This window comes from Canis aureus, chromosome 5, assembly GCF_053574225.1.
Source record: "Canis aureus isolate CA01 chromosome 5, VMU_Caureus_v.1.0, whole genome shotgun sequence".
In the NCBI taxonomy this organism is placed as follows: Eukaryota; Metazoa; Chordata; class Mammalia; order Carnivora; family Canidae; genus Canis; species Canis aureus.
This window is the reverse complement of record NC_135615.1, coordinates 9581914-9600375: the sequence shown is the minus strand read 5'-3', so window position 1 is coordinate 9600375 and position 18462 is coordinate 9581914. Positions and strand designations below refer to the sequence as shown.

Below are 18462 nucleotides of genomic sequence, written 5' to 3'. Positions count from 1 at the left end.
GACTAGTTATTGGTGAAGACCCAGTGAGTTGAGTATGCTGAATAAAATCCATTGTTCACAATTGCAAGATGCTATGTCACTGACCTGTTTTCCTTGGTTATGGAAAGAAACAGTCTCCCTTGGCCTTTCCACCTGTGCTGTTCTGTGACCCTGTCCCCACTGCAGCCCCAAAAGGCACACAGATTCTCATACCTACAGCAGGTCAGCTTCCTGACACTTTGGACAGCCTTCTCTGCTTCTTTTCTGGCTCAGGTTCCTGAACAATTCTCACACACATTTGGTAAGCTTAAGATCAACTGAAAATACAAAAATGCTGTTTTAAATAGCCAGCAGTGGAGTATAAAAGGAAGAGATAGCGAAGTGAAGGTGAGGCCTCCCTTTCATTGGGAGGCTGATTATCTAGGCAAATTATATAGAAAAACAGAGAGAAATGGGCCCATGCCCAAAGGCAGCAAAAGTATACCTACATTTGTGGCCTTAAAAGTCATTGCCACGTGGCTGGGCACTCACTGGCCTCTATTCCGTTCTTCCCTGAGGGAGATGTTCTGCAGGAAGCTCAGCTGTTTACCTTCTCTCATCACATAGACCTAAGTAAATTTGTCAATGTGTTAGAATCTTTCATCCCAAGACTCCTCATAGCTTTTATTTCTCTGGTTTTTTTGGTTTTGGGTTTTTTTTGTCAAACAGAAATGAAAAGCTTGTCTTTGCTATTCTTCACAATGAAACTACTAGTTAATAGTAGTGTATTAATTTCCTACAACTGATATAACAAAAAATTGAGTGCCTCTAAACAACAGAAATTTCTCACAGTGCTAGAGGTGGAAAATATGAGATCCATGTGTCAGCAAGGCCATGTTCTCATGGCCACTCTGGGTAGCATCTTCCCTTGCCTCTTCCTGGCTGCTTTTGGTGGCCATTGGTCCCTGGAGGTCCTTGGTTTGCAACTGCATCATTGCAATCTCTCCCTTCTGTTGTGTCTCCTCTTCTTTTAAAGACACCAATCTTGGGATCCCTGGGTGGCGCAGCGGTTTGGCGCCTGCCTTTGGCCCAGGGCGCGATCCTGGAGACCCGGGATCGAATCTCATGTCGGGCTCCCGGTGCATGGAGCCTGCTTCTCCCTCTGCCTGTGTCTCTGCCTCATTCTCTCTCTCTCTGTGACTATCACAAATAAATAAAAATTTAAAAAAAATAAATAAATAAAGACACCAATCTTAGGAAGATGCTATTAAGTACTTGCCCTACTCCACTATGACATTATCTTAACTAATGACAACTGCAATGACCTTGTTTCCAAATAAGATTACGTTTTGAGATACTGAGGGTTAGGACTTCAACATATATTTTGGGAGGGACACAATTCAACCTATGACAAAGAGCAACCCATAATTTTTATGTCTGTAGGAAGCATCCATTGAAGAAATAGAGATAGAGAAAAGCTAAGGTGTTAGTAGGGTTTTTCCACCTTTAATACTATTTTACATTTATGATGTTTTGATTTTAAGTGTCATGATTCAGCAGTCAGAGTTTTGGGGCTTTTCATGACTTTTTGCTTTGTTTTCTCCATTGTTCATAGAGACAACTAGTCCTCTCCCACCACTCACACACACACAATTATAGACACACAATGTAGTGCAACTCATCTAGACTCTAATGACCCTTGATATTGTAAATGTCTTAAATAAAGGTCATGTTGTGTCTGAACTAAACCTGATATAAATTTGTGTGTACAGGGCCTGCCAACAGCACTGTGTGCATGTAAGCATTTCATAAGCATTCCATTTGAATGAAGATAATAAGGAATTGATGCCATCATTTCATTTTATCAAATACTATTTGAAACAGGGTACAGAGTGTGAAAAGAATTTGATTATGCACAGATTTATTGTAATGCTATTTGTAATAAAAGGAATTTGCTGGGTAATAAAGAAATAATAGATATTGCAAAAGTCGTAGATCATATTTATTTCCTGTTATTGACAATGTTTGCATAGCTAACATGAATATTTAGGTGTTGTCATTTGAGGGTTTGCTTATTTTTTGTGTGAGTTATTTTGGAAGGGAATCTGAAATAAAATATTTGAAATTTATAACTCATAATGTCCTTTGTTAGAAAATAGAGTTTCCTCATTCTTGAGACTGACTGTATTTTGCTTTAAAAGTTACTTATTTGATTATTTGTATCTCATGGCAGGATTTTCAGTGTCGAGCTATGCTTCAAGAACTAAATGCAATCCCCTCAATACTAGATCTCTTGAAGTCAGAATATCCAATTATCCAGTTGTTGGCTCTCAAAACCTTAGGTGTTATTACTAATGATAAGGAGGCACGAGCAATGCTAAGAGACAATCAAGGAGTGGACCACCTTATTAAAGTCCTAGAAACTAAGGTATCTAACTTTTGTTTGACTCTCTACAAGGAAACGTATCTCTTCTAAATGTTGTTATAAAATATGAATTGTAGAACAATTTTAAAAATGAAATTTAATATATTTAAGTCTAGTACTAAGTATAATGGACTAATTTGCTTATTGCTACATTGTTTATCAGCATGATTAAATCAGATTAATGATAAAAGTCCATTATAAAATTCTTTTTTAATCTGGTTTAGAAATGTAAGATTTTTAGATTCTTGTTTAGGATCTTCTTCATGATTTCCTGAAATACCTAGAATTAGTCTTTTAAGCTTTATGGCCATAATTTTCTCTAGGTAAAATTAAGAAGAGTTATTTACTCCCCATTGTGGAGAGTAATCTGCTGTACCTGGTCTACTGATTTAAATATTATTTTCATCTAAAGAAATACTTTCACAGAAACATCTAGAATAATGTTTGACCAAATATCTGGATACCATGGCCTAGCCAAGTTAAAACATGAAAATTAGTCATCACAAGTCCATCCCTTATAAATTTGACACCCATACACATCTCCTTAAATCATACTTAATCTCCAAATAAGAGCAATAGCCAGGTCTTACTTCTGTCTGGCATGATATAGCTATCCTGTGTACAACCAAAACAACCCTTTCTCCAGAAGAGGATGCAATGTCCTTGCATGATGTTTACTCTTCTCCTTGATATCCTATAACTTAAATACTATGATGTAAAATTAATAATAAATACTAATTTTTAAAGTCTATACATCTTATGTTACCTAACAGGATAAGAGGGGAAAAAACAAAGATATTTCATACATACACACATAAACACTTCTTTATAACAAAATAAGGAAGAAATACTCATGGCAGTTACAACCCTCTTGTCTGTAAGTGCCACGTGGTGGTGGTTGGTACTTATAACTACTTTCCTTCAATACCCATTCCATATTCCCTTTGCCCTCAGCAAGCACTTTAGCTGGTAGGGTGATCCATATCTTCATTCCTGAGGGTCTGGGCGGGCCATCAGTAGTCCTGCCTGGAATGGGTAATTGTAGTTTTCCATCGACCTTAACCATAGGGCTTGATAATATTAGGAGACACCCTAAGAACATCCTGTATTCCAAATATAATCTTCTTTACCTCTACTATGGAGCAGCAGTCCAATTTCCCCTTGGTGACTGGGATCAGTCACCCCAGCAGCACTCTAACTCTCTTTTTTGCCTGCTTTAGAGGCATGAGGAGGCCAGAATGACTGGGTGGAAGTTTTAACTTCCAGTTCAGTGGAATTATTGTTGTGTCTCTTGGTGGAAGCAGTCTTCCCTTTGGAACTAAGACCTCTAGGCCAGCAGAGTATAAGGTCTGGGAAACAGGAAGCAAAAATGTTGCTAGTGAGTCTCTAGGGATAATCATGACTGGTGCCACACCCATTTCCACCCCTTGATTCCCGGACCCACCATGACTGGCTATGGGAGAAACCTCTTCAGAAGGCCATTCTATCAAGCCAGCTGCTTCAGGATGGTGGGGAACACAGTAAAATGGTGAATTCCACGAGCATAGGCTCATTGCCATCCTTTGTTTGCTGTGAAGTGAGCTCCTTGATCAGAAGCATTGCTATGTGGGATCACATGATGGTGGAGCATCCTTTCTATGTTCCTCTCACTTTAAGGATTCCCACTTTAATCATCTAGCTGTTCAGATAAGGCCACAGTTTTCCAAAGCATTGGGGATTCAGGAGATTCCCTGGGCAAGAGGGCCACAAACAGAATACTTCCCTCTACCCCTAGGAGACTTTAAGAAATATACTTCCTTTCAGTTTCTGTCTGCTTTTTCAAAGAATATTTTCTTCGGATTTTAAAACTGTTGTCGGTAGGGGGTTATATGAGCAACTTCACTTGGATATCATGACTGGAAATGTCCAGTAATTATCTTTTATCTGTGAAACATTTTGGAGCAGGGGAAACAAGAGAAGATGGGGCAAATTGTGAGGGAGAGTGGATGTTCTCATCATAAACGAAACTGTTTCCTCAGGCATCTGTCACAACAAAGTAACAGCATTATGTTCTGACCGACTTTTGTCTTACAGTAAAATTTGGGAAGTACCAATCTCTTTTAGTACAATTTTCTAAGGTAGTGTTTGCTTTTATTATTAGGAATTGAATGACCTTCATACAGAAGCACTTTCTGTGATGGCAAATTGCCTTGAAGATATGGATACTCTGGTGCTGATTCAGCAGACAGGGATTCTTAAGAAGCTCCTATCATTTGCAGAAAACTCTACAATTCCTGATATTCAGAAGAATGCAGCAAAAGCAATCACTAAAGCAGCTTATGATCGTATGTCTGATTTTATATAAACTAAGCACACATACTTCCTCTTTTATTCTTGATTTTGATTAGTACTAACAAACATTAGAGTATTTGTCTGCTTTTAACTGGTCATCTGAGAATAGTGCCGTATTTACTATTTAGGGCCAAAATTTATCCCAATGCCAATGAGTAAAAGTAGAGATTACTTTGTCAGGGATTTAATAAACTCAGTATGATTTAAACATGAATTTTTTTTTAAAAAAGCTATCTCATTCCTAAATTAAGTTTTTCAAGCCTTTATTTCTCTTGATTTTGAAATTTTACAGAATCCATCCATTGTTTGTGATCCTGAAAACATTGTTTCAATATATCCACATTTGGCATGATATCTACACAGTAATCTCAACTTCAGCTGGAGACTAGCAGTGCCATGTGATATAGCTGTGAAAAATAATATGCTCATACTATATACATAATACAATTTTCATTTCAGTGGCAAGCTATGTTGGCATAAATCTGTAAAATATGAGAGATTAATTACATCAAAAGCACTGAAGATGAAATTATAGTTTTAATTTATGTATATTTGGAGTATTTTATTTAATAAAAGAAGTGATTTTATTTTCCCCCTTCCACATCACTCCTCTTATAAACAGTGACAGTTTTGACTTGTTTAAGTGATTTGTATTCTAAACATAATACTCACATCTGTATATATGTCTATGTGTATATTATGGGAAACATTTCCTTCTAATTCCACACTGATTTCTTCAAGGCAGAATTTTATTGCAATAAGCTGAGTTTCATCATCCAGCACATAGTTAACATAGAGGGGACTTGTGAGTTACACTATAAATGCCAAATCTAACCAGGCTGTAAAATTAAGGTTTTCGGTATTGGCAAAAGTTGCTTGATTCAACATTTTGTCAAATGGAATTTAGATCTCATCAAACCTGGTCAGTTCTGTTTTCCAACTATCCCAGGACTTATTAGTTGTTTGGGACCAAAAGAAAGGGCAATAGCAAGACATGGACAATACGAAGCCTAAAATTTTTGCAATTTCTCTATTGCCTAGTGTGGTTGGACCATTTCAAGATGGTCACAGCCCCTGTTGGGATAGGGCTTTTTTATTTATTTATTTATTTATTTATTTATTTATTTATTTATTTATTTTATTACTCATCATGTGACGTAGCAAGGGGAAGAGCACTGGGTAGAGAGTCCTCACTACTGGAACTGAAATGACCTAGATTGTGACTATGAGTGAACCATAGCCTCTCTGGACCTATTAATGATTTAGTGAGCCTCCACCTTGTGTCAATAAACCCAGAACAGGCAAGGAAATAAGTGATCACACTGTAGTGTTAAATGTGCTTGATAATAGAAGAACAGAATCACCTTGGGGCAGGGCACCTAATGTCAAATTGGATCAGATAGGTTTCCCTGACATAGGTGATTTACAAGCTAGGATCTAAAATTAATAATAGAAATTGGGTGGGCAAAGAAGGTCCTGGTGGGATGGAGAAGGATCACCAGTGCTCCAAGGAGAAGGAACAGTGTATAAAGGCCAGAGGAGGAACAGAGCATGGTAAATTCCAGAACTGAAAGTTTCCAGAATGGCTAGTTGAATAGAATGCAGCAGAAAACTGACAGTGAAGGCTGTAGAAGTAATAAGGAGCTAGATGCTAATGGGTGATAGAAGCCAAGTAAGGACTTTGGAGCTTATTTTGATGACAACTGAAGTTACCACTGAAGTAGCTTAGAGAGGTGAGGGACCATTACAGATACTCACTTTTAAAGAACGAGCACTCTTGCTGCAAAATGGAGGAGAGACTAGAAGTGTGCTGAACCAGATCCAGAATGACCAGGAAGGGGATTGCTGTGGTAATCTAGAGGGAGGGTGAAAGCATCCTGAAACAGACATTTGCAAGGAGAACCACCAGCACAGTGTTTGGCACATTGGGAGCGCCCATAAGTGTTTGTTAAATGACTACATGGGTTTGAAGAGGAAGAAGATGATGTTAAGGATAAGATCAGGTTTCTGGCTGGGACAGCTGGGAGTAGAATGGTGCCATTCACAGAAGTGGGGAACTCAAGAAGAGGAGCTGGTTTTGATTAAAAGAAAGGAAATAAATTCTATTCTTCTTTTTAAAATTGTGGTAAAAGGGGTACCAGGCTGGCTCAGTTGGTAGAGTATTGTGACTCTTGATCTCATGAATTCCAGCCTCATGTTGAGTATAGAAATTATAAATAAATAGGCTTTAAAGTAAATAAATAAATAAAAATTGTGGTAAAATACACATAATATTAAGTTTACCATCTTAACTGTTTTTAACCTCAGTGGTATGAAGTATATTTACATTTTTGTGCTACCATAGCCACCATCCATCTCCAGAACTCTTCATCTTGCAAAACAGACACCCTATACCTATGAAACAATTAACTCCTCACTTCATCTTGCAGTCCCTGACATACACTATCCTTTCTGTCTCTTTGATTTTGACTATTTTAAATACTTGTATAAGTGGAACCATACAATGTATTTGTGACTGGCTTATTTCGTTTTGCATGACTTATCCTCAGGTGCATCCATATTCTAGCATACATCAGAATTTCCTTCCTTTATAAGGCTGAATAGTGTTCCATTGTATGTATATAGCCTATTTTGCTGATTTGTTCATCTATTAATGGACACTTGGGTTACTTCTACTTTTTGGCTACTATGAATAATATGAACATGCATATACAAATAGCTTTTCAAGTCCCTGCTTTCAGTTCTTTGGGGTATATACTCATGACTGGAATTGCTGGATTATATGATTAATCTTGTGTTAAATATGTTGAGGATATGATATATTGTTTTCCATAGCAACTGCACCATTTTACATTCCCATCAACAGGACACAAGGGTTCCAATTTCTTTACCTTCTCACCAATATTTGCTGTTTTATTTATTTAGTTAGTAGCTACACTAATGGGTATTAGGTATGAGGTGGCATCTTATTGTGTTTTGGTTTGTATTTCTCTAATGATTAGTGATGTTGATCTATATTTCCATGTGTTTATTGGCCATTTGTTTATCTTCTTTGGAAAAGTGTCTATTTAAATCCTTTGCCCATTTTTCAATCAGGTTGTTTATTTTTTTTTCTTACTAAGCTATAAGAGTTCTTAATATATTCTGGATATTAATTCTTCATCAGATGTATGATTTGCAAATATTTTCTCCCATTCTCTGGGTTGCCTTTTCACTCTATTGACTGGGTCCTTTTTTTTTTTTTAAGATTTTATTTATTTATTCATGAGAGAGAGAGAGAGAGAGAGAGAGAGAGGCAGAGACACAGGCAGAGGGAGAAGCAGGCTCCATGCAGGAAGCCCGATGTGGGACTCTATCCTGGATCTCCAGGATCACGCCCTGGACTGAAGGTGTTGCTAAACCACTAAGCCACCAGGGCTGCCCTGACTGGGTCCTTTGATGCACAATTTTTAATTCAGATGTTGTCCAACTTATTTTTTTTTGTTTGTTTGTTTCCTATGCTTTTGGTGTTATATCCAAAAAATCATTAACAAATCTGATGTCATGAAAATTTTCCCCTATGTTTTCTTCTAAGAATTTTATAGTTTTGGGGCACCTGGGTGGCTCAGTCAGTGAAGTGTCTGCCTTGGGCTCAGGTCACAATTCTACATTCTGAGGATCAAGCCCTGAGTCAGGTTTCCTGCTCAGCAGGGAATCTGCTCTCCCTCTTCCTTTGTCCCTTCCTCCCCTGCTCATTCTCTCTCCTTCCTCTCAAATAAGTGAATAAAATCTTTTAAAAAAATCTTTAAAAAGAGAATTTTATAGTTTTATCTCTTACGTTTAGGTCTTTGATGCATTTTGAGTTGCTTTTGTATATGGTGTAAGGTAAGGATCCAACTTCATTCTTTTGCATGTAGAAATCTGGTTTTCCTATCACCATTTGTTGAAATCCATTCTTTATTTGTAATACAAAGAAACTCAACCAGATAGACTTTAAAGCCCATCTGGCACTTAATGCTTTATGAATCTACTTCCTTATGTTAGCTCTAAAATGACTACATTCCAGTTCCAAACTGTGTCTCCTCACTCTTTATTTTAGAATCAAATGACTAAATCTGTATTTATTTCGTCTATGCCATTTGTGATTTTTTTCATGTTCCCTCTAACCACCATTTTTCCAGACTGAAGAATCTATATTTACTTTATTTTTCACCATACATCACGTCTGTAGGCTATCCTGTAATCATCCTCTTACTTTCTCTGCATGTTCTCTTGTTTATGATTCACTCTTTGAAGTGGAGTGATATGTATCATGAACAGCATTTGAAAAACATGCACTATCATTTTATGTAATATAAAGATTTGGTTATATCTTATGATTATTTTCAATTTCAGTTTTATGAAACAAGTATTATAATCAGCCTCTTGCACCACATCAGCAAAGTAGGCCAATACTTTGAGGGAAAGATTTACAGTGAACCCCAGATCCCATTTCTCCATCAGGACCCAGAGCTCAAAGTCTTCCATTTTAAATTCTAACATTTTGGGACACCTGGGTGGCTCAGTGGTTGAGCATCTGCCTTCAGCTCAATGTGTGATCCTGGAGTCTCAGGATTGAGTCCCACATTGGGCTTCCTACATGGAGCCTGCTTCTCTCTCTGCCTGTGTCTCTGCCTCTTTCTCTCTGTGCCTCTCATAAATAAATAAATAAAATATTTTAAAAAAATAAATTCTAACATTTTCATTTGATTTGTAGTTTAAAAAATATAAATTTTGCTTTGAAAATAATATTGCATTTTCATTGAGGCCTAGTATATAATCGATGTATACAAGCCTTTTATGAAATCTTGAAAAGATATGCTCTTTGCTTACTACTTAATAAATATTTATTCTATGCATGCTATATGCAAGGCACTATTGTAGAAGATAAAGGTAAACAATGACTAAAATAAGTGAATAAATATTTGTTGAATAGAAAAAAGATGTATTTCCAGTGGAATGTAGAGTTTGATATTTACTTTTAGTTTAACTGTGTAAATTACATTGTACTGTTTTTGTCATATTTATTTTGTATCTGATCTATCACAAAAGAGTAGTGTGTTAGAAGTTTCTCACTATGTTATTTCTGTTGATGTTTCTCTTGTAATTTTATTTTAACTAACTTTGCTTTATTTAATATTATTGTATATCCACTATTGATTTTTTTTAAAAACTCACTTAACTGATTTTTAGCCTTAAATTCTAATTTGGTATTAAGATTGCAGTTTATCATCAAATATGGTCTTGGCAAAAACCAGCTCTGTAAACTCCAGATGGTTTAAATAAAGAGACAAATGAAGGGACTATTGTCAGAAGTATAATTAGGGCTAAGGGAACAAACAAAGTTGGTGAGGTGTCCACAGATTAGCAACATTGTGAAACCATCACTACTGCTAGATCCAAAGACAAGATGATGAACCATTGTTAGATTTATTTTTACAATGATTATATTTGTTTGACCTTCTTCCTGACACCATGTTTTATGTTTTATTTTTCTATGTTGTCTTCTTTGTCTTCTTTCTTTCTTTTTTGTTATATAGATTAAAAGAAATTTTAAATGACTATTTTGAAGATAGAGTTACTATAGTTATTTAAGATAGCTAGCATTTTTGCTTCCATAACTCTTTGCTTTCCTGATGTTTGTAAATTTCATAGGGCATTATAGATTCTCCTCTCTAAAATCTACAGAGTTCTCTTTTTAATGAGTCACTTTGCCATTATGCTCAATTTTATCCATATTTACCATTATTTACATATTGAATCCACTTCAATGTACATTGTAAATTTCTCATCATAAAACATACCCATTCCTAAGGTTTTTATTTTGGGTTCATTTCTCAATTGGAGTATTTTTTTCAGTTAAAAAAGATGTATTCAGGAATAGTCAAGAGTGGTATTTTTTGAGACCTTCACTGTGCATGTTTGTTGCCTTCAAACACATATGGCAGTTTAGCTGAGTTTGGAATCCTTGCACCATAGCATTTTCTTAAATTTCTACAAACCTTGTTTTTGTAGTGTCTGAGTCTAATGACAGTCTGATTTCCATTCTTTTGTATATAATCTATGTTCTTTTTGTATTTGTGTAGAGTTCTTTATCCTAGAAGTTAAAAAAAACTTTGTCAAAATGTGTCTGACACACACACACTTCCCACTCCCTGCCTACAACATAGAAAAGCCTTGTGGTCTACCAAATCATGTTTTGGATTTGTTATTGGTGGGTTTTTTTTTTTTCCCCTAACTTTGGAAACTTTTTTTTCCTATTATACTTTTGGTTATTGCTTTAGTTTTAATATTTCCCCCAAGAATATTTATTATTTTAACATGTCTCTGTCTCATTATTCTATACTTATTATACACTCATAATTTTCTTTTTTAATGTTTTAGTCACCGTAGAATGAGCAGTGGTCTGCCTAGGCCTCATTGTAATGAACAGAAAAGACATACAGGATGCCGTTTGCCTATTTACTCCCTCAACTGATGTGGCACTAGAATCCGTCACCCCAGTTTTGGGTGATGAAGGGGTTTTCCTCTTAGGTGACATCACAACACTAATGTGCTGTTTTCTCCTGGTCCCACTGGTTATGTTGGAGGAAGCTGATACAAGTTTGGAACATTCTGAGGAGACCATAATTGTTCATTGACCAGTAGTTTGTGAATATTTCTTTCTTCCTGACTTGTTCCTGCCCCAGGGCTTTTCCCCCCTTTTCTTCTCAATCAACTTCTTTGAAAGACTAGTCAATTTTAAATAGCTCTACCTCTTCATTTTATCTCCATCCCTTAACCTTAAGCATGTGACTTCTGCTTCTACTGTTGTGCCAAAACAGTCCTTATAGAATTTGACATTGACTTTTCAACTCCTACATCCTACAGACAAACATTTACCTGATTATGCTCATTTATTTATTTATGTATGTATGCATGTAGGTATGTATGTCCTTATGCTAGTTATATGGCCAGATTGACAATAACCATCTTCATTCTATACTGTTCTTTCTTTGCAAACCCTACCTATGTTTCTCGTCTACCCCTTTTTATATCAACTCTAGCCTGCCTTGACTTCTCTCTGCCAGACCCAGCCAGCTATAGCATGCTTTATTTTAGAGTAATTAGTAACAATGATTAAAAACTCTAAAAACTTAATAAGGATTAACAAAGTGATATCCTAATATTTCTGTATTTAAAATAAATAGTCATTAAGTTTCAAAATAATTTTCCACAGTTAGAAAATTCTGGAAGAGAGCACAGGCAGTAATTTCTCTGACATCTGCTGTAGCAACATTTTTCTAGATATGTCTCCTGAGGCAAGGGAAACAAAAGCAAAAATAAACTATTGGGACTACATCAAAATAAAAAGCTTCTGTACAGGAAAGGAAATACTCAGCAAGACTAAAAGACTACCTACTGAATGGGAGAAGATATTTGCAGTTAGAAAACTTCATTCATAAGCAAATTTTAACAAATAACATCAGTATTCATCTATAATTTTTTTTTTTTTTTTACTTTCCATCATCATCGAACATTCTTTTGTAGGTTAGGCAAGGCATTGTCATTGCATGTCGAAAACACAGTTGAAACACACCAACCCTTAATAATATACAGTCTTTAAGTTTTGTTTGTTGAGTACTTGTAGCATGTGTCCCCACAGTGGAAAGCCCAGATCAGTCTGCCTTTGACCTGGCACCAGGAGGAGGAAGGTGTTAATTACCACAGTGCCATGAGGTTTATGAACTGGCATTAACATCCCAGCAGGAGCAAAGGTGGCACAATAGCAACTTCCAAGAGTGGGTGAAGAAAAGCATTATTACGTGCAGATTTATTTCCAGTTACAAAACCTCCTGCTTTTATTTTAGTGATACTGTGCAAATGTTATTTTTAAAAGACATTACTCTATTAGTCGCATAATTACCTTGCCATCTTTATTATTTGTGTAATTAAAACGTGAATACTTTACTTCTTGGTGTAGCAATTCAATGAAGGAACTTGGTTAATATGTTAATTCATCTTTTAAATCTATTATAGCCACACTGCAGTCAGCACTTTTGAGGTTTGGTGAACACAGCTGGATTTTGAGAACACTCCCAGCAGGGTTGAGAAACTAATTGCCCACAGTATTTAGATTATTTTGAAAAAAAATCTTTCCAATAATTGCATATATACCGTTTTCTGAATGCAACACTACATACTTCAAAGTTAGTCTTTACAAATTAATTTTTTTTTTGGCTGATTTTCCTGGTAGAATTTACGTTGAGAGTGTTCTGTTTAGTAAAGTTGATTTAGAGCTTTAGATTCAGGGAAGTCTTAATTATAAATCTAAACATTTTAGGTCAGAGACTAGAAAACTCTCAGATCTTGTTTCTTCAGGGAATACTAATCAGGACCACATATATTTTAAAACATTTCAGAAGCCACCTACTTGAGATTTAACTATTAATCACAACATTTTTATAAAACAGATTTGACCTGACTGAAAATGAATTTTAAATGAAAGGAGCAAGGGATTAAAATGATGGGATTACAGGACATGGTTCATAATTGGTTTAAGACAAATGAACAGAAGTGTTAGTAATTTAGCTAGTGCCAGTTATGACCAGATTGCTGTGGTATCAGATGAACAAAGGCCAGAAGTGTTTGCAAAGATGATGGTTCTGCTTCTGTGAAGAGGGCAATTCTAAAAACTCATTGTTGGAAGAACACAGAAATCATATGTTAACTTTAAAGTGGAAAACCAGTTTCAATAACTTCTGAGAATATTCCTGGAAAAACAAGTTAATTACAGTGTATATAAGTAATGAATTACTTCCACATACAATTATGTATGATGTAAATTAGTATCAGCAGTTTTTGCAGAAATTTTTATTCTAACAGAACAGTCTTCTCTTATGTATATCAACATCTTAAGAGCATATATCTCACATTCTTCTGCTTTAATCATATAAATTGAGTTTATGAAGGTCAATTAACGGAGAATCAAACTTATGACTTTTTTTGAAGGAACTGTATATAAATTAGCAAAGAATTACTTGTAAGCTGTTGCTTTTCAAACTATTCTCTTTTACCTCTTATTGCATTAAAACTGAGTTTGGTTTAATACATTTTTTCTAGTATATGTCTTTAATAAATGTAACTTATTTAGAATTAACTATAGAACACAAAACAAAAAATTAAGTTTTAATGTTCTAATTTAGTTTAATGCATTGTTTGCTTAGTATAGTAATGAGGCTGTCATTTATTAAGAAAATGAAACAAAATCAAGAGAAAAACATTAGGGAACAAAAAGAAGATTAAAAATACTTTGTTTTTTCATTTAGAGTTCTAAAATGGGATGAATATCATGGTATGTACTTAGAGTCATCATTTTATTTGTTTTCACATAAAGAAAACTATGCTAATGTATGTTTAGATTATACTGATGGTAATTTAGTAATTAAATATTTATTTTAATTTTTGCTACAATAGCATGTAACAAGAGAAGAAATGATTATGATTTTTTGATATAAGATTATAAATCCTTAAGACTTAGGATTATACTTTATTACTCATTTTTACTTTCTCCTCTTCTCTCAAGCATCTAGCACACCAGTTTATATACCTTAAGCATTCTTCAGACATTGAGTTGTGTATTTAAAATAATTATCAAATAAATGCAGTTTTGTCCTTGGTGTGAAGACAGCATGTGTAAGCACATCACCATGCCAGACACCATGTTTGGCATTAAATAAATTCTCTCTAAAGTTGAACCTTGCCCTTTTTCTTATTATAGAATGTTCTTTTTTTCTTTTTTTAAGATTTGCTTATTTTAGAAAGACAGAGAGCACCAGCAGGAGAGGCAGAGGGGGAGAGAGAATCTCAAGCAAACTTCATGCTGAGCACAGACCCCATGTGGGGCTCAATCTCACCACTCTGAGATCACGACCTGAGCTGATACCAAGAATCGGAGGCTTGGGGATCCCTGGGTGGCTCAACGGTTTGGCACCTGCCTTTGGCCCAGAGAGTGATCCTGGAGTTCCGGGATTGAGTCCCACATCAGGCTCCCTGCATGGAGCCTGCTTCTCCCTCTGCCTGTTTCTGCCCCCTCCCTCCTCTCTCTCTCTGTGTCTCTCATGAATAAATGAATAAAATCTTAAGGAAAAAAGAATCGGAGGCTTAACCAACTGTGCTACCAAAGCACCCCTAGAATTTTCTTTGCTGTATTATTAATATAATATTAGGGAACAGAAAAAAATTCCAATATCCATAAGTCATTTTGCATAATCACTGTGTTCTAAAGGTTAAACAGGTGTTTATTTTGTTTAGTTTAGAGTCTTTGTTCCTGAAGCTAAGAAATAGTTTGAAATCCTGTCATATTTTAGATGATTAAGTAGCTACCCTTATACAATTTTTGCTGCAGAATTCTGATTTTTTTTCTTTTGGTTTATACAAGCTGAAATTAGAAAACTTTTTCATGAACAAGAGGTCGAAAAATGCCTTGTAGCCCTTTTGGGCTCTGAAAACGATGGAACGAAAATTGCTGCTTGCCAAGCCATTTCGGTGATGTGTGAGAATTCGGGCAGCAAAGAATTTTTCAATAATCAGGGTAAGCAAAGTGGACAAACACATTTTGAACATTTTTAGGCCACGAAGCTGTCGCTTACCTGGATGTTTACAGAACCACATCTTCCCTTTCTGTTTCTACAGGGATTCCACAGTTAATTCAGTTGCTCAAGAGTGACAGTGAAGAAGTCAGGGAAGCTGCGGCCCTTGCCCTGGCTAATCTGACCACATGCAACACCGGCAATGTAATGTGAGTACCAAACAACTCAACACTGTCTCATTGGGGGACGTCTCACAGTCCAGCATGTTCTAATTGTAGTATTTTGGCTTTCGAGGCAGTCTACATATTCTGTCAGATGTTCTATCTTGGATTGTTCCTTAAGAACCCACTCTTGTGGAAGATTCCAGAACAAACAGAACTGGATAGTGCTGGAAATATTAAAGACAACTTTATATAAACCTTTGATAAATCCAGAAAAAAATTTAAAGGTTCATTTTAACTTTAAGACTTTAAGACTTAAAGTTTAAGACTTAAACTTTAAGTAATCTAGAAACATTTTAGAAAGTCAATCTGAAACAACATATTATGAGTAAATACTATGAGGAAAGATGAAAAGATGCCCTGGGCATTCCAAGGACTTTGGTACGTGATCTATATTCATTACAAATTTTAATTACCAAGATAATCTGTCAACAAATGAGAAAACTGATGTTCTGCAATTTACCTTGTTTTCCTGGGTATACAAATTTATTAAAATAGCTGAGCTGGAGACTAAACCCGGGTCTGCTGGCTTCCAGAATTTGTATGTTCTTTTCTCTATAGAAGATCACCTTATAAAAGAGTGAGAATTTCTTGAAGGCAATTTTCATAAATAAAATATTTTCCCTCCCTATTTAGTATGTTTATTAGTCAGGATTCTCTAGGAAACCAGAACCAAAGGACATAATATACATCGAGGAGGAGTTTTTGTTTTTTGTTTTTTGTTTTTAAGATTTTATTTATTTATTCATGACAGACAGAGAGAGAGAGGCAGAGACACAGGCAGAAGGAGAAGCAGGCTTCCTGTGGGGAGCCCGATGTGGGACTCGATTCCAGGACTCTGGGATCATGCGCTGAGGCAAAGGCAGACACTCAACCGCTGAGACACCCAGGTGCCCCAGGGAGGGGGAGTTTTATGATAGGACTTGGCTTATGTGATTATGAAGGCCAAGAAGTTTCATGATCTGCCATCTCTAAACTGGGGAACCAAGAAGGATGGTGGTATAATTTAGTCTGAATCTGAATTGCTGAGAGCCAAGGGAGCCCATGTGCCAGGGCAGGAGAAGATGAATGTCTCAGCTTAGGCAGAGCAAGTTCACCTTTCCACCTTTTTTGTTCTATTTGGACCCTCATCGGATTAGATGATGCCCACCCACTTTGGTGATTGCAACCTTTACTCGGTCTACTGATTCAAATGCTAACCTCTTCCAGAAACACCTTCACAGACACACCCAAAAATAATGGTTTACTAGCTATCTGGATATTGTTTAGCTCAGTCACATTGACACATAAAATCCACCATCATAATACGTAAGTTATTAACTTCTGTGTATGTTATTGTTTTGTGACATTGTGGCTAAAATTACTCTTTCCTAACTTGAAATAAATCTTCCACCTCCTCATATACTTAATCTTTTTCTTACCCTTTCTTTCCCTTTTTCTACTCCCACACATTTTATAAAGACCTTAACGCAATGAGTAAAAATCTAACAATGCCCGATTAAAATACAGCCAAAATGTAGAAACATCAGAACAAAATTGTGTTCCTTTAATAGCTACCGTCTTTGACATGGTAATTTCTGAAATTCAAGGTCATCATCATCTATATGAAAGCGCACAAACTTCTAGAATATTGAGTCATACATAGTAAGTAGCAGTTTGAAAATAGCATATTCAGTGACTGTTCCAGAATAGTCACGCTGGTGCAAAAATCTTATCAGTGACACTAAAACACTTTTATCTCGGGTGCATTTAGATTTATATATTACCTAAAATACTTTAAATAGGCCTCCAGAGTGTATAGATGTCTTAATTTGATGTAGGTTTGCCTAAGTTTTATCATCTCACAGTTTTATATAAAATCGTAGAAAATTAGGATGTTAAGTAGCTTCTAAAAGAGGTTGCCTCCAGATTCTCTCTTGCAATTTAATCATCTATTTCACAGTTTTGTCATCTAAGTCTATAGTTCCATTTTGTCAACATAGAAAGGTCAATTAAGACTAAATGATGATGCATATATCTTTATTTTTGTAATTTGTTTTAATTTTTTATAAATTTTAAATTGCAGTTATTTCTTTAACCTATTGTATATTGTCCACTATGATTTTTTTTTTCAATTTGTGTTTGTTATGGGAAATGGGACGTGAATAAAAGTGGTTTTATGGATGTCTTTTGAGGCCTATAGAGTTTTTACTTTGGACTCTTTGAGCTAAAAAATATTGAAAGTAAATGTTTCTGATGAGGAAGTGGAGTCAGATTTGACATGTTTGTGCCAATGCTGAAGACTAGAGTTGACAAAGATTTTATAGTCAATCAAAAGGAATGAAAACAAATAAGCCACATTGTCTATCCTTGTAGCAAGCCTCTTAGAGTATTAATTAGAACCACAACAGAAGAGACAGCAACCATGATTGATTATTTTTAATAAGAAATGTTTTCTACTCAGATCATCTTTAAAGACGTATAAAAAAAAAAAAGACGTATTAGCTTAAACTCAGCAATGGTGAGTATTTCTAGCATCACCTTTTAGAAGCAGGGCCTTAGATTACCTTTCCTAGCTATGCGGTAGGGGATGGGGGGCTGAGTCATGGCTCTGCTGCTGGGGTGGTGGGACTGGGGGATGGAAAGAATGTTCCTTTCCTGCCACACCTAAGTGGTAAGAGAAGGCAAAAAACCAGAGCTAATGTCTTCCAGGTGCACTGGGTAACTGTTTAGATACCTGATAATTGCTAGCCTAATTAAAAAAAAAAATTACAGTTAGGCATTGTGAATACTAATTTGTTCGTTAAAAGGCAGCTCCTTCTCCGACATTCATGTCCCTATGTGCCCAAAATGGTTTTCTATTGCTTAAAGTCAGGGCACCTTCTGGAGTTGAAAGACCATTTCATGAATTGAGTAATCTCTGATGTGTTATGATTACATGCTGATATAATTTCCTTTA

At 35.8% G+C, this 18462-nt stretch overlaps 1 protein-coding gene and 1 long non-coding RNA gene across 22 annotated transcripts in view; one reads left to right on the top strand and one right to left on the bottom strand.

Moving 5' to 3' along the window:
* LOC144313316 (uncharacterized) overlaps positions 1–18462 on the bottom strand; it is a 357200-nt gene that overhangs the window by 175905 nt on the left and 162833 nt on the right. The window lies entirely within an intron of this gene.
* ARMC3 (armadillo repeat containing 3) overlaps positions 1–18462 on the top strand; it is a 101747-nt gene that overhangs the window by 33434 nt on the left and 49851 nt on the right. For all 21 annotated transcript variants that reach the window (XR_013379293.1, XM_077896814.1, XM_077896830.1 and 18 more), the window contains 4 exons: positions 2192–2386; positions 4524–4707; positions 15153–15305; positions 15407–15512. Coding sequence is in view for 20 of the 21 variants with exons in the window: in XM_077896814.1 (XP_077752940.1) it covers positions 2192–2386; positions 4524–4707; positions 15153–15305; positions 15407–15512 (638 nt within the window). In the remaining variant the exon portion in view is untranslated. The remainder of the gene's footprint in view (positions 1–2191; positions 2387–4523; positions 4708–15152; positions 15306–15406; positions 15513–18462) is intronic.